Below are 27403 nucleotides of genomic sequence, written 5' to 3'. Positions count from 1 at the left end.
ACGGTACTTATAAATCAGTATCTGAATAAAAATGTATCGAGAATTGGGCAGTGTAGTTGCTGAAAATGTACTTATTTTATTGATAACACTCCTAATTTGTAAATTTGCTCCGACTTTTCGATAACGTATAGTAGCTAGCATCGCAGTGCACGGCAGACACTAGTTGCTGCGTTTAATCATAATCCTATCAATTGAGTGAAATACAAACACAAATGTTATGAGCTATTGAGCTTATATCTAACACAAGTTTAAATACAGTTCAACTTGACTTAGTGTGACAACAAACTCAATGCAATTGACTGCCGTCTGACAAAGTGCGCTAGTGCAAGCACATAAGTACACGCAGCGCGATGACGTTCATCCTGTCTTAATAGGCTGTTCGAAAACAAAGGTTTTAAGATACCTTACCCCGAAGAGAGCTGTCTCCTTAGACACCTGACTAGTAAGACATCAAGGATTAAGACAGCTGTCTAAGTTTTCGAACACAGCCAGAATGTCAGAGCATTAGCAACATTAGCAACAACATTAGCAAACCAAAACTCTTTCTAGCATGTGTATTGACAGGGAGAGCCTAACATTTATTCATTTTAGCAGACTCTTTTATCCAAACCTGTCAGCTGTGTTGTCGATGAACTGAGAGAAAAAAGTAAGTGACCAGAGCTTGCCGTCAAGCAGTAGCTCTGGTCGTACGATGTGTATGACGTCAATGACATTTTCAAAAGCTTTTTAGAACAGAAAGGCGACTTTCAAAAAATCTAAAACCCAGCAGTGTGTATTTTTTTGGCCTCCCCTTTCGAATTCAGAATTCAAATTACTAGACAAAAAAAATTATCCTGAGAAAAGTGGATTTTGAGGGGTACCGCTCGATAGACCTCCATTCATTCTGCACTTGCTCGTTAGCGCCCTCACATGGAACTGCAACCAGTTCAGAACCCGGAAGTTTGAGTTGTGCTTTTTGACGTACATGTTAAAGAATAGAGGATCGAAGTGCGCATGCGTGACACGAGTTTTTTGTTGTCGTCCGCAATGAATTGACAGTAAAAGCACTGCTTATTCTACCATTTTGTTGTATTTGATTATGCGTAACGTCTAAACAATTGGAATAACATATATTGCATATATAAATCACAATAATAATCAGTAAAAATACAAATACAAGTTTATTAAATACAATTATTTAATAAACATTTTTATGTTTGAATTTTGGCAGGGTAGGCAGTGCCTACCTTGCCTACCCTGACTGCACGTCACTGCATATAGGTTACGGCCTGAGTATGCTGAGGAATCTGTCCCTGCAGGATGCAGAAAAGGTCTTAATATCTGGACCAGTTTATCATTGGAGGTAGTGTAGAGAATGTACATTTTCTGCACAATGCCATACAACTCTATAATCTACTATTAATACCTTTAATATCAACCACCTAAGTACTGCTAATTATTGTACACTACTTTGTTAGGGTAACTGATATTTATGCTTACCTAGAAGTAATATTGTCTGCACTATTTCAGTAAAGTGGGGGAGTTTGATAGGGTGATATCGAAACAATTGCGCACTGAAGGGAGACCATTCAACTAGTAAGTAGTGCTGTTACCGACTTCACAATATGGGGTTTGAATATTGAAAGGTTAGGAAAAGTCAAATATTTATAATGTTTTTTTATATTAGTTTTTCTTGCTTCTATCTCTCATTGAAGGATGAAGTTGTATGGAGGTATAGATGGATTGATATGGAGGGGATGGAGTGATATGGAGGGGTGATTGTCATGGTTTGGCAATTATTCAAAAATAAACAATGTATATGTTGAATCTGTCCTGAGAGTCAACATTGTGTCTTGCCTCTCTAACATTACACATTTGTGGTTGAGATTGAGTGACTGCAAAAGCCATAGCAAATAGAATCCAGAACTTTGTGGTGTCAGACACATCCAAAATGTAGCATGCTCACAGGCATGTGCAGTATTTACAGGAATATGAAAGATTATCTGATCCAGGAATGTGATCAATGTTTTGAGTCATGTCCAATACAAAACATTATCTAGCATGCCCATCCACACCAAAGGACGCATCCCTTGCAGCCCATCCACCATAGAGGTTCACCACCAGCAGCAGAGAAGGAAGCGGTGGATCCTCCACAGCACCACCAATGTTTTTTTTTGTGATGACATTAAATAAATTATAACAGATTAAAAGTACAACAGATTAGAGTTAAACTTGTATTTCCTCAGATAACTGATATTTATATATAATAGAACATAAAATAAAATAATGAAACGAATCACAGAATGTACATTGCATAAGTATTTTGACATCTGCAGTATGAATCAAGGATTTACTAATGTTTAGTAGTTGTATTCCCAACATATGTATTTACATTATGTTAAAGGCACAAGAGATATTCCACAAACACAAGCCTAGCATGTGCTTTTAGTTTTTCCAGATGGGAGTTGTGGTAGAAATTTTTGTCATATGCATAGATGTATGTGTATGAAATCTATAAGCTTCTATGTTCATTGGTAAGAGACAGGAAGGGAAGATAATTAAGTTGAGTTCAAAGGAATGCAGTGTTTCCCCTATGTTGATTTTGTCGTGGCGGCCCGCCACGGCTAAATTTCTGCCGCCACGGTATCAGAAATAGGGCTGTACAAGATTTTAGGCCGTCTATCAGCAGTGATTGTTAGAGTGCATGTCGGAGAATAGTGTTGCATCCAAGGTGTAAGGCCTGACTATCTCGTGGTATTGGACAAAAACTCAGAGAACTGATACTCTTGGAGCTCAATAACAATCTCCATTTATTTTCCTTTTTTCCCCCTCGCGTCCCCTGACGCTCTCTCTTCACGTCATCAACCTGCCACACCGGCCTTAGCAACAACATTATACCTTGACAACCGAACACTTTATGTTTCAACTCTACAATAGCAAGGACACGCGCTTCACAGCGCAGTTGAGATTGCGTGTCGGTGTCTTTGAGAACTGTAAGTCGTATAACTTATGTTTTCAGTTCATTAAAGCCTGTTATTGTATTAGTCTACAGTTATTGCAAATTTAAGTTAACTGGTGATTTTCGTCAATCATCACCTCACATGGCTTCTTCTACCACTGCTACGCTGACAACACGCAGCTGTACCTTTCATTCCCCCAGACCGATCCAGGCATCTCAGCTAGGATTGAGGCCTGCCTCGCAGAGATCTCCACCTGGATGACCGAGCACCACCTCCAGCTGAACCTCGCCATAACAGAACAACTCATCATCCCGGCCAAACCCTTCATCTCCCACAATCTCTCAATCACCCTGGGATCTGCTACGGTAACCCCTTCATCCTCTGCCAGGAACCTTGGGGTTACCATGGATGACAAACTGTCCCTCACGGCCCACATTGCTGCGGTCTCCCGGTCATGTAGATTCACCCTCTACAACATCCGGAAGATACCTGTCTGATCACTCCACCTAGCTGCTTGTCCAAGCACTTGTCCTCTCCAAGTTGGACTACTGCAACTCGCTGCTCGCTGGTCTCCCAGCATGCGCAACCCGCCCTCTTCAGAGGATTCAGAACGCAGCGGCCCGCCTGGTCTACAATCTACCCAGATGCTCCCATGTTACCCCGCTCCTCATCTCCCTCCACTGGCTACCCATCACGGCCCGCATCAGATTCAAGACCCTGGTACTGACTTTCCGAGCAGTGAACAGGACTGCACCCAACTACATCAAGTCTCTCCTGCAGCCTTACACCCCCACCCGCCACCTACGATCTTCTTCAGACAACCGCCTGGTGGTCCCACCGCTCAAGACCACCCGGTCCCAACACAAGCTCTTCTCCTACCTGGCCCCCCAGTGGTGGAATCAAGTCCCCACCTCCATCAGAGACACTGACTGTCTCTCCACCATCAAGAAAAGGCTCAAGACGCACTTGTTCCGGGAGTAGGCCTACAACGGTACTTAGGAATGGTTTGCTGGACACAATGCTAGTTTCCTCAAGGGTCACAATGACTCTTTCTTAGAAACTTGTTGCTCTTGTTGGTTAGTGGTAACTGATTTAAACTGTTGTACTCGCTGCTAAATATTTTATTTTATCTAATTTTTTCCTGTTGCTTGCTTTTCTACAGGTACACTTGCACTTATAGCAAGTCATGTTGTTTAATTGTAACTTGCTTAACTACATGCTCTTAAGCCCAATTTACACTTAGGTTGCAGACACTTTTGAAAAGGTCGCCGACAGAAATGGCGTCACGGTCGAAACTTTTAACCGTCGCTTGAAAGTGCCGCCTACCAGATGAAATTTTTACTGGCGCTGATGTCATCACATAGTGTCGCGCAAGTGTGGTTGGCTAGATAGACGGCACGCGTCGTTGACTGCATTGTTTTGAATTTTCAGTGAACGGTCAACAGCTGTTTAAGATGGAAGGAATAAAGGAGATTGGCAGAGCAAGTTAGAACATATCCACACCTTTATAATGCCTCTCAAAATTAGCTACAGCCATTTTCTCCGATCAATCACCTAGGTTACAAAGCGTAAACAATGTAACCACAGCTATGTGTTTGCCAAAGTATAAATGCAGCAGCCTGAGCGTCACTTTTTTGTCGGCGACCATTTCAAGTGTTATAAGTAGGCTTTATGGTTCTTTCTTATTTTTGGTTGTTCACAACCAAAAATATGTGTTTTGGCTACCCGCAATGTTTTGGGGCTATGTTGTTGTTATCAGTGACCTATGCACTTTGTAAAGCTCTTTCTTGGATGTCGCTTTGGATAAAAGCGTACGCTAAATGAATAAATGTAAACCTCTGATAATGTCTTTTTTTGAGAGAGAGATGAGCCACAGCAAGCACTGGAAAAGGAACTTTTCATTTTGGGGGCACTGACTATTTATGACAAAATGATTTGGTTTTGAAGCATGAGTTAACTGTTTTGGGTGAGATATGACCTTTTGAAGATGATCTATGTAGTTGTGCTGAATCATATAGGCTAGTTTGCCAAATGCACTTAGAGCTTTGAGAATGTAATTTTAGTTTCAAGAATTGAGCCAAAGCAATGGAGATAAACTGTAAGCCCCATTGTACCTAATTCGGTAGCAGTTCCAGCAGAGTTCAACTGGGGGTGATCGCCGGCATGAGGCAATGAGTGCAAAATGAATGGGAGTCTATGGAGCTACACGGCTAAATTTGTCTCTTTCGCCTGATTGTCGTTGAGAAATCTCAGATTTGATTGTAGTTTTTGCAAGTTAAACATGGATTATAGGTCGAAAGTTGGATGAACGAGTACTTATGTCCTTTCTATTTCTTACAGGGTGAGTCGTTGTTGCCCATAACACCCTAGCATTCTGCTAATGAATGCTGATTGTATGACGTCATTGACATTTTAAAAGAACAAAAATGACAGCAAATCTAAAACCCAGCAGTGTGTATTTTCTTTGCCTCCTCTTTCAAAGGCAACATTGAAATTACTAGACAAAAAAAGATATCCTGAAAATTTGACTCACATGACGTCACTGTAGCTTTGCGCCGCCATCTTACCGACCGACTCTGTCTCAGTCATGCCTGAAATATGTTGTGCAGTTGGCTGCAACAACAGCCGAAAGAGAAACCCCAGACTGGTATTTCATTCTATACCAAAAGACTAAAGGCTAATTCTCCTACTATTGTTGAATGGATAGCATAATAATAGTTGGAGTCGTAGATCTTCTGTAAACCTTCTGTAGGCCTCGTTTTCTTTCCCTTCATGTTCTTCCAATGAATAAACACATCTCAGGCCAGGACTTGACACATCTCAGCCGCTTGTCCCGGACAAGTGGGTTTTTTGTAGGGCAAGTGGAAGTGAAATGTATTTGCTCCACTGGACAAGTTATACCTCAAACATAATAAAATACCATGTTACTTAACATTATGTGCAGTGCCACTCATTACATCTATTTAACCAATTGATGCTAGTTGCTAGCTTTTTTCCTCTGTGTTTTGGTGAAGTTGATAATTTCATCTCAGTGAATTCTGCAGCGAAAAGGTCGAGGAGGACAGGCTTTATGAAAGAACGCGATACCCCATTGTTCTGTTGTAATAACATTTTGATTTGGGTTGCGAAAGTCTTGAAATTTGTGTGAAAATGCGTCGCCCGCATAGTAGGCGGCAGCCATGACTTGGTCCCCCGTTACCAGGGTCACCTGAAAAGAAGGACTCTTGGGTCCAAAAAGTAGGACAAAGGGTCAAAAAGGAGGACAATCCCAAAAAGTTTATTGACAGGGTGGGGGGGGGGGGTTACGTTTAGTCAAAATATAATAAAAAAATAAGACAGTACCATTCTCCATTCTCAATTGACCGCTAGAACAGTAGATGGCGCTGCACTGCAATGCTTGCTCGGTTATCAAAAAGTTGGAGCAAATTTACAAATTAGTCGCTTCATCAATAAAATAAGCAACATTCTTAGCAACTAAACTGCCCATTTCTCGTCACATTTTAATTCAGATGCTGATTTACATGTACTGTTTAGCTGAAATATGAATTGTAAAAACTTACAACAATGGCGGTCAAAGGATTCTGTTCTCTTGTTGGTCACGGCAACCCAGCCCCCGCCCCTGAAGCAAGCGGTTCTTAATACGGACCAATCACAGCCAAGGGGTATCCGTAAAATGATGGACGGACAGACGGATAGTCAGGAAAATCAGGAGGTACACGCAGAGCTCTGCGAGAGGCTCGGAGAGGACACGGAGAGGGCGTTTCTTGACGGAGAGGTTGACGTTCCCTGTGTGCGTGTGCGTAAAAACGCAGAAGTATAAATCAGCCTTTAATGTCATACCCTGCATCTGACAGTAAAGAACATTGTCCAGATTAATGACAGCTAGCCGTGAGCTAAGTGGCCCTAAGATGAGTGCTAGCTAGCTGTTAGCCACTTAGCTGACAAATCGCTACCTAGTCAGAGTAAACTACCACCAAAATCATACATCAGATTTTTTTTAAATAATACTTAAATTTCCCATGATTGGAGATGAGGCCACGCTCCGTCACCAAGGTCTACGGACCGATGTTTGCCACTCGCTGGGCTTGAACACGCCACCCCTGACTTGCCAAGCGCGACCACTACCAGCTACGCCAACAAAAGGCTAGCCCTTCATTGACGTGGGTGGCCTGTTATATACTTGAGGAGTGAGTTTCACTGATTCACACCCGTTACACGCGCAGGGGGTTTCGCTCGCACGCAATGGAGTTTTGCTTGCGCGATTAATTTCTGCTCGCTCAGCTAATTTCTACTTGCGCAGTCTAAATTACTTTTACAACGTTATTACAACGTCAACGACAATTACTAGCGTGGCTCTGCCCTCCTACCGCTCACATTTTTATTTTGCTTCTGTATTGTGTCTGGGCTTGAGGTATACCAAAGCCATTTGGTCCATTGTGGCAACACTGCCAAATATCCAGAAGTTAACGCCGAAGCAAGAATAATCTTTGATCCCCACTGGGTTTGTATGATTTTCCAGATAGCTCCATTAGTGGTGAAGGCGAACGCTAGTTATTGGTTATGGCAGATCCAGAGTGGCTCTGGGCAGTACCCAATAGAGTACCCGCCTTCAAGGAAGTTGAAGCATGCTTAATTGTTCTTTATCGCCCACCAGGACCGCTAGCTGACTTTGTGGACGAGCTGGACATGCTCCTCAGCATCCTCCCGGATGATGGAACCCCCCTGATAGTCCTTGGAGACTTCAACATCCACCTCCAAGGAACGCAGGCTGTTGACTTCTTGTCCCTCCTGACTGCCTTTGATTTGACGCTGCTGAGCACACCGGCGACCCACAAGGCAGGCAAACAGCTAGACCTCGTCCTGACACGTAACTGTATCACTGACTTAACCTCTGTAACCCCACTGCACATATCTGATCACTACTTTATCAAATTCTCTGTCTCTCTCCCTCCAACTCCTCCTACCTCCCCTCCCCTCGTAACTTTCCGGCGCAACTTCCGCTCCCTATCCCCCTCCCATTTCTCCTCTGTTGTAACATCCTCCATCCCTCCCATTGACGAGTTCTCGTCCTACCCCACTAACACTGCCACCGACACCCTGTTAACCACGTTAACTGCATCACTTGACTCTCTCTGTCCCCTGTCAACCAGGCCTGGACGATCTTCTCCCTCCTGCCCGTGGCTTACGGATGTTATTCGTGAAAAGCGGTCCACCCTTCGAGCAGCTGAGAGGAGATGGCGCAAGTCCAAAGACGGTCTGGACCTTGATAAGTATCACTCCCTCCTTAAATCCTTCTCTTCTCACATAACTGGTGCTAAAACCCTCTACTTTCTTAACAAAATTAACTCTGCTTCTAACCCCCACAAACTTTTCTCTACCTTCTCCACCCTTCTTAACCCACCTCCCCCACCCCCCCCCTCCACTCTGACAGCAGACGACTTCTCCTCCTTCTTTGAGGAAAAAGTCTCCGACATTAGCAGTCGGTTCCCTAAACCCACCTTTCCTACCCCCTCACCTTTCACGACTGACCCAACTAAATGTCTAAACTCTTTCTCTCCCCTGTCCGAGTCAGAGCTCTCTGACCTCATTCTCTCTCATCGCCCCACCTCCTGCCCCCTTGATCCTGTCCCCTCCCCTCTCTTTCAAACTATCTCCCCCTCTATCATAACTTTTCTGCTCCATGTCCTAAACTCCTCTCTTACCTCTGGCACCTTCCCCTCTGCCTTCAAACAGGCCAGAGTTGTTCCTCTACTCAAAAAACCCTCCCTTAACCCTGCCGTCCTCCAGAACTACAGACCGGTATCACTGCTACCCTTCTTTTCTAAAACAATTGAACGTGCTGTATCTAACCAACTGTCTAACTTTCTCTCTCAGAACAACCTGCTTGACCCCAACCAATCGGGCTTCAAGACCGGCCTCTCCACAGAGACTGCCCTCCTTTCAGTCACCACTGCCCTCCAGTCTGCCAGAGCGGCTTCGAGGTCATCCGTCATCATTCTGCTGGACCTTTCTGCAGCGTTTGACACGGTTAACCACCAGATCCTGCTCTACAGACTTGGAGAGATGGGTATCACTGGCACTGCACTCCAGTGGATCTCATCCTACCTCTCGGGAAGATCCTACCAGGTCTCCTGGGGAGGCAAACTGTCAGACCCCCGCCAGCTCTCCACCGGTGTCCCACAGGGCTCCGTCCTTGGACCCCTCCTCTTCTCTCTGTACACCACCTCACTTGGACCAATCATCACCTCCCATGGCTTCTCCTAACACTGCTACGCTGACGACACCCAGCTGTACCTGTCGTTCCCCCCGACCGATCCGGGGATCTCTGCTAGGATTGAGGCCTGCCTCGCAGACATCTCCGCCTGGATGACCGAGCACCACCTCCAGCTGAACCTCGCCAAAACAGAACTTCTCATCATCCCGGCTAAACCCTCCATCTCCCACGACCTGTCAATCACCCTGGGATCTGCGACGGTGACCTCCTCATCCTCTGCCAGGAACCTTGGGGTTACAATGGATGACGAGCTTTCCTTCACGGCCCACATCGCCGCAGTCTCCCGGTCTTGTAGATTCACCCTCTACAACATCCGAAAGATCAGGAGATACCTGTCTGAGCACTCCACCCAGCTGCTAGTCCAAGCACTGGTCCTCTCCAAGTTGGACAGCATGTGCAACCCGCCCTCTTCAGAGGATTCAGAATGCAGCAGCCCGCCTGGTCTACAATCTACCCAGACGCTCCCATGTTACCCCGCTCCTCATCTCCCTCCACTGGCTACCAATCAACGCCCGTATCAGATTCAAGACCCTGGTACTGACCTTCCGAGCAGTGAACGGGACTGCACCCATCTACATCAAGTCTCTCCTGCAACCTTACACCCCCACCCGTCACCTACGGTCTTCTTCAGACAATCGCCTGGTGGTCCCACCGCTCAAGACTGCCCGGTCCCAACACAAGCTCTTCTCCTGCCTGGCGCCCCAATGGTGGAACCAGCTCCCCACCTCCATCAGGGACACTGACTGTCTCCCCACCTTCAAGAAAAGGCTCAAGACGCACTTGTTCCGGGAGTACAACGGCACTTAAGAATGCTTGGCTGGATTTGTTAGTTTCCTCCAGGATCACTACGACTCTTATTGAGTGACTTGTTGCTATTGTAGGTTAGATATAACGAAGTTAAGTCTTGTACTTGCTGTGTAATATTTTACTGTTGATTGTTCTTTTACAGGTACAGTCCTGCACTTTTGTGGTTCATGTTGTTTTATTTGTAACTTGTATAACTACATGCTCTTATGGGTCTTCCCTTTTGGCACTTGTTTAGCTTTTTCACAATGTATGCTTCATGTTTTGGCTGCTTGCAATGTTTGGGACTATCTCGTTGTTATGTTCAGTGACCTATGCTCTTTTGTAAAGCTCTCTCTTGGAAGTCGCTTTGGATAAAAGCGTCTGCTAAATGAATAAATGTAAATGTAAATAAATGTAAGTTAACGCTTGTCAATGGAGCGAGCCCAGACTCTCTGTACAAATGAAATGTACGAAAGTCCGGTTAGGACCAGGCTATCGTGGCACTGCACTCGGTTGGATTATAAAAAGGACACCTAAGAAATGTCAAATTTTGCAGAGTCCCCAGTTGAGTTCTCCAGATAATCGTGGGAAACTAACGTAAATACACAAACACATAAACAGAGAGTCCTGCCATATTAGAGAGATTGTAAACATTATTGTTGATTCATATTACAGATTGCAGCTTGTGGAGAAAATGGCTAGCTTGAGTCGGGTATTGATACAGCATCTCAGAGTGCTGCTCATGTCCCTGTTTGTCTGATCATCTGATATAGATCAGCATGCTACTGTGCTGTTCATGAGAAACTCTGAAATTACCTCATTGTTGTTGAGTTATTGTATTTTGTTATTCTGTAGTTTTTATTATTATTATAATTTTACTTTATTTTACTTTTTTATTTTTATTTTAATTGAGGAACGACAAAGACTGCAAGAGTGCATGTGTTTTGTTATATGTTTGGAAACTGCAAGTGCAGCTCGGATCTAAGACGGATTCGAGAGACTGCAGATAGAGTGCGGCTTGTCTGGGTTGTTTCATGTGTGGAAACTGCAAGTGGCAGCTCGGATCCAAGATGGATTCGAGAGACCGCAGATAGAGTGCGGCTAGTCTGGTTTGTTATATGTTTTAGATCTATTACTTTTATCACATGTATTGTTTTTGTTGATTTTATGTAAAGCACCTTGAGCTGCGATTCCTGTATGAAATGAATCCTGTATGAAATGTGCTATATAAACAAAGTCTTCTCTAATCCCTGTTCTCCTCTCTGTCCCCCCCACACATCCCCTGTGGTGTGGGGGGTCTGAGCTGTCAGGACCTGCCTGGTCATCGGTCTACCAACGCTGGACCAGGTCGTCAACCGGAAACCAGCCTCTATGACGGCCAACAGCGAGTTTCCAGGTCCCATCCAACGTCTATAAGGCCGAACAATGGATTTTTGGTGTTTCAAAACCCATTGACATTGTATGACTATGTTTAGTTTGTGTTCTGCTCCTCTCTCTTACCAACCGTCTCTGGAGGAGGGGATCCCTCTCTGAATTGCTCCTCCCAAGGTTTCTTCCATTTTTTCTCCCGTTGGGAGTTTTTCTGGGAGTTTTTCCTTGTCTTCCTTGAGGGTTTAGGTTGGTTGAGGGGCAGTTCTATGGGCGTATGTGAAGCCCTCTGTGACATGCTTGTGTGTAAAAAAGGGCTATACAAATAAATTTGATTTGATTTGATCTTACTTACTTACCTCATGACAGGCTGTAACAGGCTGACATGGCTACAACAGGTAATGTGTGATGACACAACCTATATTCTAAAGATGCTGTCACTGCCCTTTACTGAAGATACAATTCATGACTAACAATATTAACATGCTTCCAGGAGCATCTAGAAAACCCCTAATTTCTAATTTTGTAAGTAAGTTGATTGAGAGCAAATGGTCTTGTACACTCTGGCCATTTTCTTGTCATGTTGTTGGACATTATCCCATGGAAACCAAAAATGAAATGAAACTTCTATTGTGAGTTCTCTGTTAAACTTCTGTGTCCTTGTTCCTCCCTCTGCACGTACCAGCTAATTTAGTTTGCATGGTCACAAGGTCCACAATGACAGTGTTGTTGGCCAATGTCTTAGCAATGATGAACAGGTGACTTTCAGACAGGAGATAGTCTTCTCTTTTCTCTTACTGACTTGGCTTGACCTGCTGTCATTAGTTAACTAGTCTGAAGCTTGCTGAATATTCTGAATGTTTAAAATGTCATCCTTATTCTAAAGTAAAGTGAAAAGGCTACTTAATGTAATGTAAGTAATAATGTTTGATTGAATATTTGATTACTCTTTCTATGGTTAAACTTGCATGGCAATGACTGAAAAGAATGTATGGAATACATATATTCCACTATACCTATACCACTGGTTTCATTCACAAAGAAGGCCCATTTCTTTTTGGTATCGTATGTTCAACAACAGCCGCCTACTACTGAAACCAGTCTTATATGTGTTAATGAGGCTAAAGCTTTCAATTGTCTGTGAAAAGCAAGTAGACCAAATACTCAGCAACTCTACTCTCACAAGACTGATTTGAAAGTAGAAGATACTTGCATTGAATATTTGTCTTTATCTATTTCCCCTGCTATCCTTCCCCATCCACCTCCTGTCATCCATCATGCAAAAATCTATATTGTGATAACAAAACACTACAGTAGAATCATGTATCTAATGTCTTCCTCCTCCACTAGTTGAGTTATGACTCAATTCACAAAAGTGAATGGCAAGTTTACTAGTTTTACCAGTGAGCTAAGGGGAAGTCCTAAACATGTGTGTAAAGTGACACGTTGACTTTCCACTGCCATTTGTAACTTTTTAAAGTTAACTTTCTGTATGCCAAGATTCTTCTCATTCCGGGCAGTCTTCCATTCCAACGCTATGGAGTGAGGATGTGCCAATTTCAAGGCACTGTAATCAGGGCCATTGGAACAGGTAGAACCTGAGCTACTGGAAGTCTGCTTGGCCTGGCATGCTGTGTCACAGCAAAGGTGGGGAATAGAACCACCTTGTTCCTAGACTCCATTACCTGGCAATCTTATTGCCCTGAGGAGAGGGCAGGGCAACATGACACAGAATGTTACATTTATGAATCTCCTTGTCCTCCATCTGTCATCAAAATGTACCCTTAGTCTTACTTTCCTCGAGGTTAGCAAGGGTGATAAGGGTTTTGTGACAGGGATCCGTGTGTCTGACAGTGGTATTTACAGGGAACAGGCCACAGATGGAAAAATGACAATTGCATTCATGATAATTATCATATTCTCATGTTATTATTTATGAGGGTTAGTCAAAACCTGTATTCAAAAAAGAATGATCAAATTATAATGCTCAAATTTTGTTATGAAGCTCATTGTATCGATTCCTCTATTCATTACTACTCACAAATGTGTTTTTCTCATGCATGCGTGCTATGTCATGGCTTGCATTGCTTAACAAAGAGGTCTTTCACTTCTGAGAGTTTGCTACTGGTTTCTCACCACCTACTACCCCTAATAATCAGAACCCAACCCAACCAGGCAATGAATGACCAAACCCACTCTATTCAATGAGCCAATCATAGAGAAGCAATGTGAGGAGAGGAGGGTGGGGCTTAGTGGTGAAACAAGGTGTGGTTCTTAGTGGGCGTTGTCACATAGTAGTGTGCTTGGCCTTCAGTTTAAATCTAGACAAAATGTTTTCTATTCCCAGTTAATTATAGCTGTCCTTGTACATGTACACATCTATTTCTCTTACTTGGTTGAGTCTGGCTCTCTGTGGTTCCTTCTAGTCTTAATTCCAGACAACAACTGTGGATTTCAGTGGAAAACAAAGAAACAAACAAAACACTGTCAGTCACAGTGGTTTTCTTCATCTGCTGTGTTTTACTGAGACTGACCTGGTTGCTGCCTCAGGTGAGCGCAAGGTATCTCTGTGCCGGCTGTTTGGCTGTAGCCCTTAAGACAAGGAGACAGTGGTGAGGTGAGTTTTCTGTTAACACAACAGCATGTTGAAATCCAAGGGATACAACATGTTTAAACCTCCATGATAAGTTATTTATTTTCTATTGAAATCAATTAAATGTCAGACCTTTGTACTTATGTATGTACCCATATATTTGCCATGTGTGATGGTGTGCTTTCAGAGAAAGGGCAGTCACAGGCATTCTTTATCTTGATTGATTTTTCAAAATTATTTTTTGCTTCCAACCATCAATTCCTATCTCGTGAGCTCAAATGATGACTCTGCCGGCTGCCCAAATGGGCTCACCCTCTGCCTCACCTGTTTGACAGGCTCTGTTAGTCATTTACAAAGTCATTGTTTGAGTAGCACAGGACACCCCAAATGCTGTTTCACTAGTTTTCAGAACAAGCAGTGAGGACTTGGTTCTTCACATTATGTGAATTCCTATAGGACTGTCTATTCAGGTAGAAGAGAAACTAAAGTTGTTACCTCCACAAAGCATATTAACCTTTTGTGGGATCGAGGGGGTAGGTTTAATTTTAACATTTAGTGGGAATATTTTTCTTCACTCAAATGTTAACACTAACCCTGTTCTGTTGCTAATTACTGGTGGGGGTGTTTCAATGGTCTCTTGACATGGGTAGTACAGACATGTACCTACTGTCCACCCCTAAACCTATGCCTATGTGTGAGATATTGGCGCTGATATTGGTGTTGCCTGGGGTCAATGAGAAATTACAAACATTAACAGATAACCTAACCTAGAAAATAAATTCAACTAAACTCTGAGAGTTGAAAACAGAACCCCCTCATAAGTATCATCTTGCATTTAGATCCAAGTATCTGCATCTTTTTGATTCATTGTTGTGTGTTTGTGTACATTTCAGGCCTTTTTCTATAAGATAGACAATTTTAACATTCAACATGTTACAAGAGGTGTTTTCCAATATCCTGAAGTTTCACGACTATCTGCTGAAGAGAACTGGTGAGTGCTTACTCCAGTATTGAATTTTAACAACTGATTCCCAGTGCTCTCAGAGCTGTGGTTTATGAAAAATGTGTATCTTTAAGTCTGTAGACTCACATTATTGGTGACATGTATTTTTTTGTGCACAGATGCCAGAGTAAGGGACTACCTACTGATGCAAAACCCCATCCAGATGACAGTCATACTTCTGGGCTACATCTTGTTCTCTGTGTATGCTGGTCCTCGCCTCATGGCTAACCGCAAGCCCTTCCATCTCAAATCAGCCATGATTGGCTATAACTTCTCCATGGTGGCCCTGAACGCCTACATAGTCTATGAGGTGAGCTAATTTCATTTATTTCAACTTTTATTTCACTTTATTTATAACAAAAGCAACGTAAAGGACTTTGAGTTTGAAAATATATTATTAGAGAAATTACAGTTTTGTTGTGCTGCTTGCTATGCACTTTAGTTCCTGATGTCTGGCTGGGGAACCACGTATACATGGAGATGTGACCCGTGTGATCTATCCAGCAGCCCACAGGCTCTCAGGGTAAGGTGAAAAATGAAAGCCTTGATGAAAGATCTTTTAAAGGGAAATGTACTATGCGTTTCCATGCACAGAGCCAATAAGACAGCACAAAACACATTGGGCCTCATTCTCGAACGCAGTTAAGAAGAATTTAAGAAGGAATTTCTTCTGAATTGGATTTAGGAAAACATTTGGCATTCATGAAAGTTTTCTCCTGTGCGATTTGTTCTGAACTTGAGAAGACTTTCCGAACTTGAAATAACAGTCGTAAGTCGGGCAGAGTTGTCTCAAATGCGATTCCTTGAAAAAAACACAAGGGGAATCGTATTTAAGAAAACTCTCCGTGTTAGAAGTGTTAATGAATTTGTGAGAAATCGTTGGTGATTGCGTTCACATCAACTCTACAGACTATGGCACGCCGTTTTATAATTTAAACAATGAATTCTTGATATCAAGAATTGCATTTTGGATATCAAGAATTTGAATATCAAGAATTAGAATTTTGGATATCAAGAATTCATTGGTTAAATTATAAAATGGCTTGCCATAACAGACATCCTCGGATTTAAATAATTATAATAATTAACCTTGCTTAGTGTGCACACTGTTAAATCCAGTGGAGAACAATTCCACTGCTCATCTTACTGGTATGATGTTGCACCGTTGCACCTGTGCACCGGTTGCTTTTCGCTTGGACATAACTTGCGTTCCTGTTGCTTTCCTAATTGTGTCGATTCTGACTGCACACGTCACTGCTATTGCGTGCCCTTATAAGGAGCTGTCGGGGCGTGTATGTATGCAAATTCAGGAGCACGAGGACGCGCTTTTAACTTAAGACAACTCTTCCCGGGGAGCACAGCTCAGAAGACTTCTGCTGCGTAGTAACACATTTTCAAGCTTTTATGAATTTGGCGGATGTCTTTTTCTTACGTTGTTTTTCCGAAGCCCGTAAGAAACAATTCAGAAGAAACTTAAGAAAATGTTTGAGAATGAGGCCCATTGTCATTATTATCAAATGTGGATGGATTCAACACAACTTCTGCTCTATCCTAAACATGGTTCATGTTATTTACTGAATACATTCATGCAGTTTATGGCCAGTTGATTTAACAAAGGTTTAAAACAACCTTTTTTGTGTGACTGTGTTTAACTGAAAATATTCTATTGTTTCATTGTTGTGACTGTGTTTTTGTAATGGCTCCTAAGTTATTGTGATTCCAGAACTAAGTTATTTCCCCACGTTCTTTCGTCAGATGGTTCGAGTTTCGTGGTTGTTTTATTTTTCAAAATTTATTGAGCTCCTTGACACAGTAAGTTTCTTTCTCCAAGCACTTGATTATTCGCATAGTAAAGAAGTTATGTGCTATTTTACATTGTTGTATAAAAGTAACTTGAGTGGTCAACTGTCTTTCAGGTATTCTTTGTTCTGAGAAAGAAACACAGCCAGATTACATTTCTACATATCTTCCATCACTCCTTCATGCCTTGGACCTGGTGGTGGGGTGTGACACTCACTCCTGGTAGGCCGAACTCTTTACGGTTCTGTCCAGGGGAAAACTAAACTAATGTATTCAATGTTGCGTACATGTTAACTGAAGCTGAGTGAACTTGAATTAATAAATTGTTTCTGGTGAATGTCAGTATCTATAAAATCTGTCTTTTTTGCCTTGTGTGCAGCAGGGGGAATGGGCTCCTTCCATGCCCTGGTGAATGCCATGGTCCATGTCATCATGTACTTCTACTACGGTCTGTCTGCTGCAGGACCACGTTTCCAGAAGTATCTTTGGTGGAAGAAATACATGACTGCTATCCAGCTGGTAAGTCCAGTTACCTTATAGTTATACTATTATGAAGTAGTTAATGAACTAAACAGCCTCACTAACACTCTCAAACCATTCATTGTTTTAAAACTACCCTGCTATTTTATTTTCCTTCATAGACCCAGTTTGTACTTGTTTCGCTCCACATCACCCAGTACTACTTCATGGAGAAGTGTGACTACCAAGTACCTCTCTTCATCCATCTCATCTGGATCTACGGCACATTCTTCTTTATCCTGTTCTCCAACTTCTGGGTGCAAGCCTATGTGAGGGGCAAACGGCTGCCTATAACGGCAGAAGGCGAAGCCAAGCAGAACGGCTTCACCAACGGTGGTGTCATACACATTCCCAATGGCAAGCAGCAGGAGAACGGGACCACGCACCACACAAATGGCAACGTCTTGATAAGCAAAGTAAAAGAAGTCTAGCTATGTCCACTGATGGTGGAGAGAACAAAAAGGACACTATGAAGGAGCCTCCATGAAGCAAGAATCTAAAATGCTCTATATATTTTCTAAAAAAACATTTTCAAATGTAATTTTTTGTATACTTATTTATGCACCGTGTTTGGGATATATATATATATATATATGGCGTAATGGCAGTTGGTCTTTACTTCACACATTTGGGGTGATTTGGGAGTGAACCTGTAAAGACATTGTATGAAGTAGTGACAGTAATGAAGCCCAAACTAATTTGAAATGGCCAACAGCTGTTCATCCATTGACACTTCTGGTTTGGCAGGACTATTCACATCAAATTTCTACATAATAGACAGCGGCACCCTTGAATACAGTTCACACTAGAATTTTTTTTTTTTTCTTTACAAATGTTTGTTTTTTTTACTTGAAATAAAACCTGTTTTACCAGAAGACTTATTTAAAACAAGCCTCAAACCAATACATCCTTAAAGGATAAACTAGATAAGAGCCAAACTTATGTAAAAGTTACCATTAACCTGAGTAAGAGGGTACAATTCTGTCAGATTCTACTCCTTAAGAAATGTAATTTATAGCTCAACTGTGGGACTCATCACTGTTTTTCTATGGTAAATCACTCACACTTAGTGCAATTGAACTGCAACCATTTATTTCAAGATGGATACAATGTCACTATCAAATAAGTGAGTCATCAAATAAGTGAGTCATCTATAGACTAGTCCAAATCATGCACACCTGTGCGCTACTGAAAATCAGTTCACCATCTAGTTGACACGTTATAGGCCAACGGTTACAGTACTATTAAAATCATACATTTTAAATCATAGTTGCCCAAAAATTCAGGGATGTCAGTTTTGTTCATCCAAATTACCCATGTTAAACACTATACAGCAAAATACAAATACCAACAAAACATAAAAGTGATATCTTTATTATACAGCAAATACAAGTTCCAACATAATTTACTGAAGAATAAGACTACGGTAAAGATGATTCATTATGCAAGTCCTTTTATCGGATTCGCTGATGAATAATGCTGCTAGTTGACTTCACCATTCTTTCCTTGGCCTTTTTCTTCACTGGATCGAGCTCAAAGCTTTTCCACAGACGGACTGTTTCATCTCCAGCCACAGTAGCAACAGTGGAGCCGTCCGGACTCAGTTTCAGGTTTAGAACTCTGCCCTCATGCCCTGGAGTGGAAGGGAAGTTAGGGGTGTTTTTGGTACATTACAATGTAGAAACTGTGCCCATAATCATTCCATAGGAATTGTGACATTCACACAAGCTGGGCAATTACCCACAAATACATTGTGTATCCCAAGACAGAGGTCATCACTGGGTTGTTGTTCTAATGCCAGTTACCCTTACCATTAAGCTCTGCAACTTTGGAGAGAGATGGATATTTCCAGATAACCACACTGTCCTGGGCATATCCATGTCCAGAGACGAGCTCTTTGTAGTTTGGCGCAAACGCCAGTGAGGACACCTGAAAAACACTCACCTTTTTTGAGGGCCTTTTAATGCATTACATGAACACAGGCAGAATATATGGCTGTTGTGGAAGTTACCTGGGACAGAGTGTCCAATGCGCTGACGCAGGAGCCACTGTTGACATTCCAGATGCGAATGTGTCGGTCACTGGTGCCGCCGCCAGTGGCAAGAATGTTTGGCTGCCATGGACACCAAGCCAAAGCCTGAGACATCCAAGTCAGGGAATCAGTCATGAATTAAACATCTGAATATGTCAACCAGATTAAAACCCCATGCTTTAAAGTGGAACTGAACTGATTTATGAAGTACGGCTCATAATTATTGAAATAAAATCACAAAACTTTCTGACAACTTAAAGAGCAAATGTTACATTTTTTAATAAAAACGTTTTAAAACGTTACTATTTAACTAATGGGCGCAGCCATCTTTGAATCGTCATGTCTGTGACGTCACGAGAATGGTTAGGTACTGTGACTGCCGTCTGCTAGCAGTTATCAACATAGACGTTGATAGATTTCAGGGAGAACAGAAGTATAAATTGCTTTAAACGAACCAACTAAAACAAGGTGTTAAGTAGGATCTTACTGGTTGGTTGTATAAACACATTTTACAAGACATAAGGCATTCACCATCATGTCCTACCCAAGCGGCAATCGGTTTTACGAAAATGGCTTATTCCTATACAGCGCCAAAGCCCGCCAGCTGCCCCTGGATTCAGAGTTTGCAGGGATCACTTTACAGAAGTGGTTTATATTTATAAACCTGTTAAATACGCTAACGTTAATACACACACTGGCGTTTTTAACATCTTGCTCTAGCTCCTAAATTGATATCTGATTGTACGGTAGCCAAAGCTAGCTCCGTTACGTAACGTTTCCTACACTGTACTTTGTTTAACCTAGCAGCGAACAAGTTATCAACTCAACCAGTGAGCATGTGGGGCTACTAGTAACTGAAACTTAGGCTACCAGCTATGTGTAGGGCGCTCAAAACTTATTGTCAGATGCACAGAACAACACAGGGTCAGAGTCAGACCGAGCATAGGTTACACATATAAGCTAACATAAAAGGTCTTTCTCCTCACACAGCATGGGAAAGAGCCTGTGCTCAATGATGAACGATCATTTTGGTGGCCCACCAAACACCCTGGTTATGCAGGTCTTTGATCAGATCAATTCTGTCGGTTGGCATTGTCTGCAGTTAAGACAAGTAGCTAGCTACGAGTACATCACCACTCGGTGTTGTTCAACTTGTGAGTGTTAACTATATTTACATCCGACAAAAACACATTCTGCATCATATGGGACAACTGCGGTCCTGCGGGATTGGTTCGAAAGCATACGCCATAGGATGAACAGGGATGGGTATGATGGGTCGACTTAAATTTTTTTATGCAGTTTGACCGGACGTCAGATGTGTATGTAATTTAAACATGGCGGCGTCCAGTTCTTTTTAAGTACATAATTTACACACAAGAAATGTCGATTATTTATAGAATATGGCATAGAGTTGTATGTTATATATTTTTTTAATTCATTAAATCTATATACTATTATAATATCACTGTGTCTAATCGCAGTTCAGTTCCACTTTACCGTGCAAGTTTTGAAGGCAGATGTTGAACGGCATTAACAAAAATGTGTATGAGGTCAGCCATCTCACCTTGACTGCTCCTTGGTGTTCATTGAAACAGTGTACGGCATTGTCGCTGTTCCGAATGCCCGCATTCACACCAGGCCAAACGTAGACCAGGTTGTCGTTCCCGCCGCTAGCCAGATACCGACCATCTGGGGACCACTGTAAGCCACACACCTCCTGAGAGTGGCCTGTAAGGGTGACGATGTGGTGGTCGGCCACCCTCACATCATGGTGGTGGATGTGACCTGATCTAGAACCACTATGGACAAAACAAAGCCACGAGTTAACACACCAAATACCAAAAACAAGTGGCAATTTCACAAAGAGGGACAAAGGTCGCAAGATCCTAAAGATGAGCACCAACCTGGACAGAATATGATTGTTCCAACTCAAGCTGCCAACTCTGCTTGAGTGACTGGCCATGCTACGAAGCCGCTTTTGGTTTTCCACATCCCATAACTAACGCAATAACAAAACAATGCATTGAAAAAAACAGAACCCCAAAGCAATGTTTCTGGTTAATGCATGTCAATTGTGGGCGGAGTACATTCAGTTCACCTGCACTTTACAGTCCCTGGTGCCAATGGCCAGGTAGTTGCCCTCTTTGGTCCAGGATACTGAACATATGTAGTCATCTACTTGCTCAGTCTTCATGAGTAGGATGATGTCACCTTGCGTCGCATCCCACAAGTACACACTGTTGTGAAGAGCTACAGCCAAGAGGTTGCGGCTGCTCCAGTCTATTAAATTCAAATCTTCCAGAACAAAAATACAAAAGTTAAGCCTTACCTGCCCCTCAGTACCAAAATGCATTAAAGTGGCACATTCCCTCCATCTCCCAGCTGATATGCAAGTGTGCCTGCATGTCAAACTAGGAATTTATCACTACCACCTCCACAACCGAATAGATGTTTGTTGCCCTATTGGCCTATAGGACTTACAGAAGTCATTTCTGAGATCTGGGGCATCCAAGATTCTGTCAGGAACGGTTGAGATGTATCTTGTCTTTGTTGAGGCTGGTGTAGGGACCTGACTGTAGAGGACTTTCAAATTGTTTTGATAACCTACAAAAAAAAGAGAGCATGTCAAACTATTCATAACTCAGATACACATTTATAAAAGATAAAAACACTTGCTTGTACCTTCTGGAGCATTCAAAGGTTTCCCCCCCAGGTGGAGAATCTTGGCCTCCTCAATATCATATCCATTAAGTGTTACAGACCAGGCTTTTTGGTTGTCCTACAACAAACAATTGACTGAATAAAACACCAGGACTGAAGGGGGGAGGAGAAAAAAGCCTAAATGATCAAATTGTGATACTTACTGCTGATATTTCAGATGTAGCGTTTGTGTCCATGGGCTCATTCTCTTTAGTAAGAAGAAAGCTTGCCACATCTATCTGTTTGGCGTTTCGGGTGGGAATGAAACGGTCACCTCCAACTTTGTTTGGTGTGCATTGGGTCTTCCCATTTTTGCCTTTGGTTAGAATTAAAACATTTACATGGATATTTAAAAACTAATCTGAATACAAAATCTACAGGGTTTGAACCTGCAACTTATTCCATCTACAGTCAAATATTCAACCACTGAGCAATACCTATCCCAGTCAAAAGGGGTGTTCGACATCGGCTGGATGAAATGATCGGCGAGGGTTGCAGTCAGGGGAGGAGTTGACAGCGCTGTCAAGTCGGATGTTCTGCTTCCCGTGGTTTGGTGGGTTTACATCAGTCATATGACTTTCGATAAAATGTCTTACTTATATAATGTATTTAAACGATTTAGTGTGCTTGGAATCAATCACATTTGACCTTTTAAATTAGGCTAGTGTGTTTTTGTATAATTTTTTTGGGGGTGACTAACATTCCGTCAAGGGTCTAAAGATGAAAAGCCATATTGGCCAATTCTGGCACACGTTGTCATGTTCATTAATGTACTCTGCCCCTGTAAATAAATACATTTCATCATGGCCGATTCAGCGCAGTTTGCTTACTGTATTCCTGACAAACTGCATATTTAATTGTTCTCACATTAGAACTTACAACCAGACACTCCAGAACTCAAATTAGAGAAGAGGCTTACTAAACGACTGTCCTTGGCAGTTTTCGAATTGCTCTCACAGTACTTTGATGGCATTCGTAACAATAGGTGTTTGACTTTATGCAGCACCGGCGGCGCCAACAGCCTTGAAGCTGAGAATGCCATTGGCTGCTTCAAGTCAGCCGGGCTGCAGGCTGACTTGACCCGGGCTGCATGAAGTCAAACGCACCTATTGACCTAGCCTCGGCGCAGTATCAAGCATGGGCGGCGCTAAGGAGGGGCTAGCGGGTGGTTCGGCATCCCCAAAAAAGACCCAAGCACCCCCCCCAAAATTTTAATTTTTTGGGGTGGCGCCAGAGAATCCCTGTCAATGATCTAGCACCCCCTCAGCACCTGCATTAAAAATGATCTGGCGCCGCCCTTGGTCTCAAGTCTGATGGCACTCACTGCTTCAAGTCAACCGGCTGTCGGCGACTAAAATGAGACGCAAGTTTGTTGAAGTGGCTCCGCAAATTACAAACGCTAAAAAAGTATGCTGGTACCTAGTTAGCTACAATTAGATGAATCACCCTTAGTTTGATGTTCAAAGTCAAATCAATCCATCCACATTAACCAGCTTCGATTGGGGGACCCCAAGGCATTCCCAGGGCAGTGTGGAGATGTAATTTCTCCAGCTAGTCCTGCGTCTTCCCCAAGGACTCCTCCCAGCTGGACATGCCTGGAACACCTCCCTAGGAAGGTGCCCAGGGGGCATCCTTACAAGATGCCCAAACCATCTAAACTGGCTCCTTTCGACTCCAATGAGCAGCGGCTTTACTTCCGAAGCCAGCCAGCCACCCTCCATCCATCCATTTTGTACTCGCGCAACCAAGTTATTTCAGTCATGACCCAACCGTCATTACCATAGATGAAGGTAGGAACAAAAATTGAGTGCTTTGCCAGAGCCTGTCCATTCCCCATTAAGCCCCATTGTACCAAATTTTGTTGCAGCTACACCAGAGTTCCACTGGGGTTGATTGCGCGAAGTGGAAAATTACTGGGAATCTATGGAGGTAAATGGCTACATTTGTCTCTCGCCTGATTGTCGTTAAGAAATCTCTGATTTAATTGTAGTTTGTGCATGTTCAACATGGATTATAGGTTGAAAGTTAAATGAACAAGTATTCATATCCTTTTGATTTCTTACAGGGTGAGTCGTTGTTGCCTATAACACGATAGCACTGGCTAATAAATGCTGATTGGTTAGTGAAGTGACTACGACTAGAGATCCTGCTTGATTGTTTATAAATAAAGATCACCCATTTGGGCAAATAAAGGAGAAATATTCCCTGACCTCTCTGAAATGAGATGCTCGAGCACTCTCCTGGAGAATGTGAAGTGCCAACATATTACAAAGCACACACATACCATAAAAGAATACTACATCATAGGAAACATGACATGTTGAAAACAAATAAGTGAATAAATAAAATGCATGCAACATTTTACAATGAAGAGTCAGCATATATAAATAAAAGTAAACTACTCAAATATTGGATTAACGAGAAGCCTATGTACTTACCTGCCTAAAAGGGCCTATATTACCTGAAACACCATAGGACACAAAACAGAATTCTAGAAAACAAGAGACTTAACATCAAGCTTGTAAAGACAATTGCGCAGCAGTGTTAAAGAGCTGGTGGGAGATGCTACTGGCTTGTAATGTCCACTCAGCAGCAATAGTAAGAGAAAGCACAGACCACAAAGTACCTATCCATGCTGCTGGCTTTTAGATCCCACTCAGCAGAATGGTGGAGATATATTGCAGACTACACCATCCCCATCTATTCAGCTGTTTTCCAAAGGGGACTTTAATTGTTAAGACTTGCAGATAGCAAGTTAAATAGCTAGGTCTAAGTGCCACATAGATGGAAATGCCAAGAATGATTAAACTGGGTTGTACCTGGTGTTTTGCTGGGCGTCTTGGACATGCTGAGAGATCTGCTCGGAGTTAAGGGATTGCTAGAAACGGTGGTCGATGTGTTGGATTTTCTCTGCCACCTTGCCATAGGTGCATTGGTGATTGGCATGTCCAGCTTCAGGATGCTTTGAATGTCGTTCTCGAATCCAAAATGCGCCATGATTGAACCAGCCTTTCAGGGATTACCTACCATTTAAGAAATGTAATACGTAATAAATAATAAAGATGTAGCTACTACTTACAACTGTTAGTCCGCAGAGTAAACCTTAAAGAACCTTTTAGTTGAACAAAGGACTACCGTGTTTGCTACAAAAGTCGTTTTCCCTAGCTAGCCCCAGGCTTCCACCAGCACCACACAGCTGAGTAGTACCAAATAACTTATATTGACGGTGCTTCTACAGTATACTCTTTGGTAGCTCGTACAGTGGAACAGTGGGTAACTAGCAAGCTGGCTAGCTAAGTATTGCTAATATAGCTTTGCGAAGCTTGTTTAAGATGGTGGTCTCACGCCGATTATTAAGGTGTTCCATCTTAATTGTCTGGCATCATACCAACGAAACAACTTTTCGAAAACAATCTTTCTTTTACAAAGAAAACAGTCTTACCTCTAAAACTGCTGAAACGTATCTACCAGTTGAGTACTCTCAAATTTGAATCTTTGGAACGTAGTGACGAATTTGCTTTAAATGTCTAATGCGATGCAACGATTGGTTTGTTCAAAAGCTGTTTGGGGTTGGCATACAGTCTGATTGGCGGAAAGACAAACAGTACTTCCTAAGTAATGCACAACAACAAAGAACAGCTGTTTCTGTTCGTTTCGCTTCTCGTAGAGGGAGGATAAAATTCAGAGCGCCACCTGCAGATCAAAATGTTTGGCTTGCGAGGACGCTGAAACTTCTCTCCTTAAGGATTAAAATCCATCTAGCTCTGTATCTTCTATGCAATCTATCTACGAAGTCAATTAAACTTGTGAAGAAGAAATTATTTCACTGTAAAACGTGTATGTAGCCTAACTAATGAACAATAGTGACAATTTTCCTTCCAATGCAAGTAGTGCTTAAATAACAGAATCAATACAAGGCTGTTGACAATATTTTTATATTCAACAAAACTAAAAACAAAATTAGAAATACAAGGTTTGAGATGAGGTAAAGGTGCAGTTGTTGTTTACAAGAACTGCAAGCTCTACAAGAGATTGTTAGCCTGGCAACCTGTAAATAATTTGCATTCATTTAAGAATACGGGCAGTTAGGACATATTAGTACATACATACAGTATATTTGGGCTCTAATCTCATGCATTAGGGAGTTAGGTGGCTGAGTGGTAGGGAATCGGGCTATTAATCAGAAGGTCGCCAGGTCGATTCCCGGCTGAGCCAAATGACGTTGTGTCCTTGGGCAAGGCACTTCACCCTACTTGCCTCGGGGGGAATGTCCTCGTACCTACTGTAAGTCGCTCTGGATAAGAGCGTCTGCTAAAAAAATGACTAAATGACGCATTAGCCGTGAGACTCACTCATATCATTTCTCATGCTCTCACACAACAGCTTGTATTTCTCATGCATTTCAACCATTTCTCACCCTGTGGTGTAAAGGATAACTTGCTATATACAATTAATGGACGAGGCGCAGACATACTGAGATGCCCCCCCCCCACACACACACACACAACTTGAGAGCCATGCATAGTCTATATTCAATTTATATTTTGTATAGAAGTGGCCTGGATGAGATACACTTTGTAATATAGTACAAATACTGTTTTGGTAAGAGGCATTGCAGCAGGGATCAGTCCAAACTTAGCTATTTGATGGCCTCAAACTACTGTGTTGAAAAAGGTGAGGCCAATGTGACTGGTGCTAGGATTTTAGAGGATTTCGTAGTCCTTCCTCTCTTGAGGTGATTGTTTGCTGTCCTGGGAGCAGTGAACAATGGAGCAGTTGGATGCATTGGCTGTGAATAAAGCAAAAACTGTGACTTGTCTCCAACAGAGCTACTCATCATCACTTGACAAAGTCTAGCAAGCTAGCAAGACAAGATATGAAAATATATTGGCCATTAACATCTTTCACCAACCTTGTTTTAAAAAGATAAGAAACCTGATCATAATCAGTCCAGCAAAAGCAAAATATGCCAAGACCAGTGCCAGGCAGGTATCATGGATATTAATTTTGCTTGATGCAGAAACAATTTAATATTTATTGACAACCTGGTGCTCCAACGCGGTGCTCCAACTTGGGTGCAGTTAGGCAACAGGATTTCAGTGTTACAGCAACACTGTTACAGTGTTATTTTATAAGACAGTACAACAATAACATGTTCTACATGGCGTAGCCTACTACATACATGTACGCTTACTACGATCAGCCAACATAGGCCTAGTTCTCAAAATAGGGCCGTGCAACTATGAAGAAAAAAACACACATTTTGTACAGTTTCTCAACCAGTCTTTGACTACAGAATATTGTCCTTGTCATGTTTTGCATGGCATGAAATCTCAGATTGTGCATGCCATATACTCCTCTTTAGATTCAGAGGATGATCGTGTATCTC

At 42.4% G+C, this 27403-nt stretch overlaps 2 protein-coding genes across 3 annotated transcripts; one reads left to right on the top strand and one right to left on the bottom strand.

Moving 5' to 3' along the window:
* The first annotated feature begins 13681 nt into the window (after positions 1–13681).
* On the top strand, positions 13682–17884 carry elovl1a (ELOVL fatty acid elongase 1a). The gene is made up of 8 exons (XM_084706997.1): positions 13682–13984; positions 14854–14951; positions 15083–15273; positions 15406–15486; positions 16719–16775; positions 16880–16985; positions 17143–17282; positions 17405–17884. The coding sequence occupies exons 2-8, from the start codon at positions 14891–14893 to the stop codon at positions 17711–17713; spliced, it is 945 nt and encodes a 314-aa protein (XP_084563123.1). The 5' UTR covers positions 13682–13984; positions 14854–14890; the 3' UTR covers positions 17714–17884.
* A 756-nt stretch (positions 17885–18640) lies between these two features.
* On the bottom strand, positions 18641–25607 carry cdc20 (cell division cycle 20 homolog). Of its 2 annotated transcripts, XM_084706995.1 has the most exons (11): positions 25457–25607; positions 24834–25037; positions 22179–22330; positions 21997–22093; positions 21796–21918; positions 21413–21609; positions 21219–21313; positions 20879–21113; positions 19294–19419; positions 19094–19211; positions 18641–18915 (listed from the first exon to the last, which is right to left on the bottom strand). In XM_084706995.1, exons 2-11 carry the CDS (start codon positions 25009–25011, stop codon positions 18737–18739), a joined length of 1500 nt encoding a protein of 499 aa, XP_084563121.1. In that variant the 5' UTR covers positions 25012–25037; positions 25457–25607; the 3' UTR covers positions 18641–18736. The 2 variants fall into 2 exon arrangements, with proteins under 2 accessions (XP_084563121.1, XP_084563122.1); XM_084706996.1 differs by lacking the exons at positions 24834–25037; positions 25457–25607 and adding an exon at positions 22452–23081.
* Between the last annotated feature and the right edge of the window lie 1796 nt (positions 25608–27403).

This window comes from Hypomesus nipponensis, chromosome 10, assembly GCF_054491055.1.
Source record: "Hypomesus nipponensis isolate SF chromosome 10, ASM5449105v1, whole genome shotgun sequence".
NCBI classification, from domain to species: domain Eukaryota; kingdom Metazoa; phylum Chordata; class Actinopteri; order Osmeriformes; family Osmeridae; genus Hypomesus; species Hypomesus nipponensis.
The sequence above is the reverse complement of the archived record's forward strand: the minus strand, read 5'-3'. Positions and strand labels throughout refer to the sequence as shown.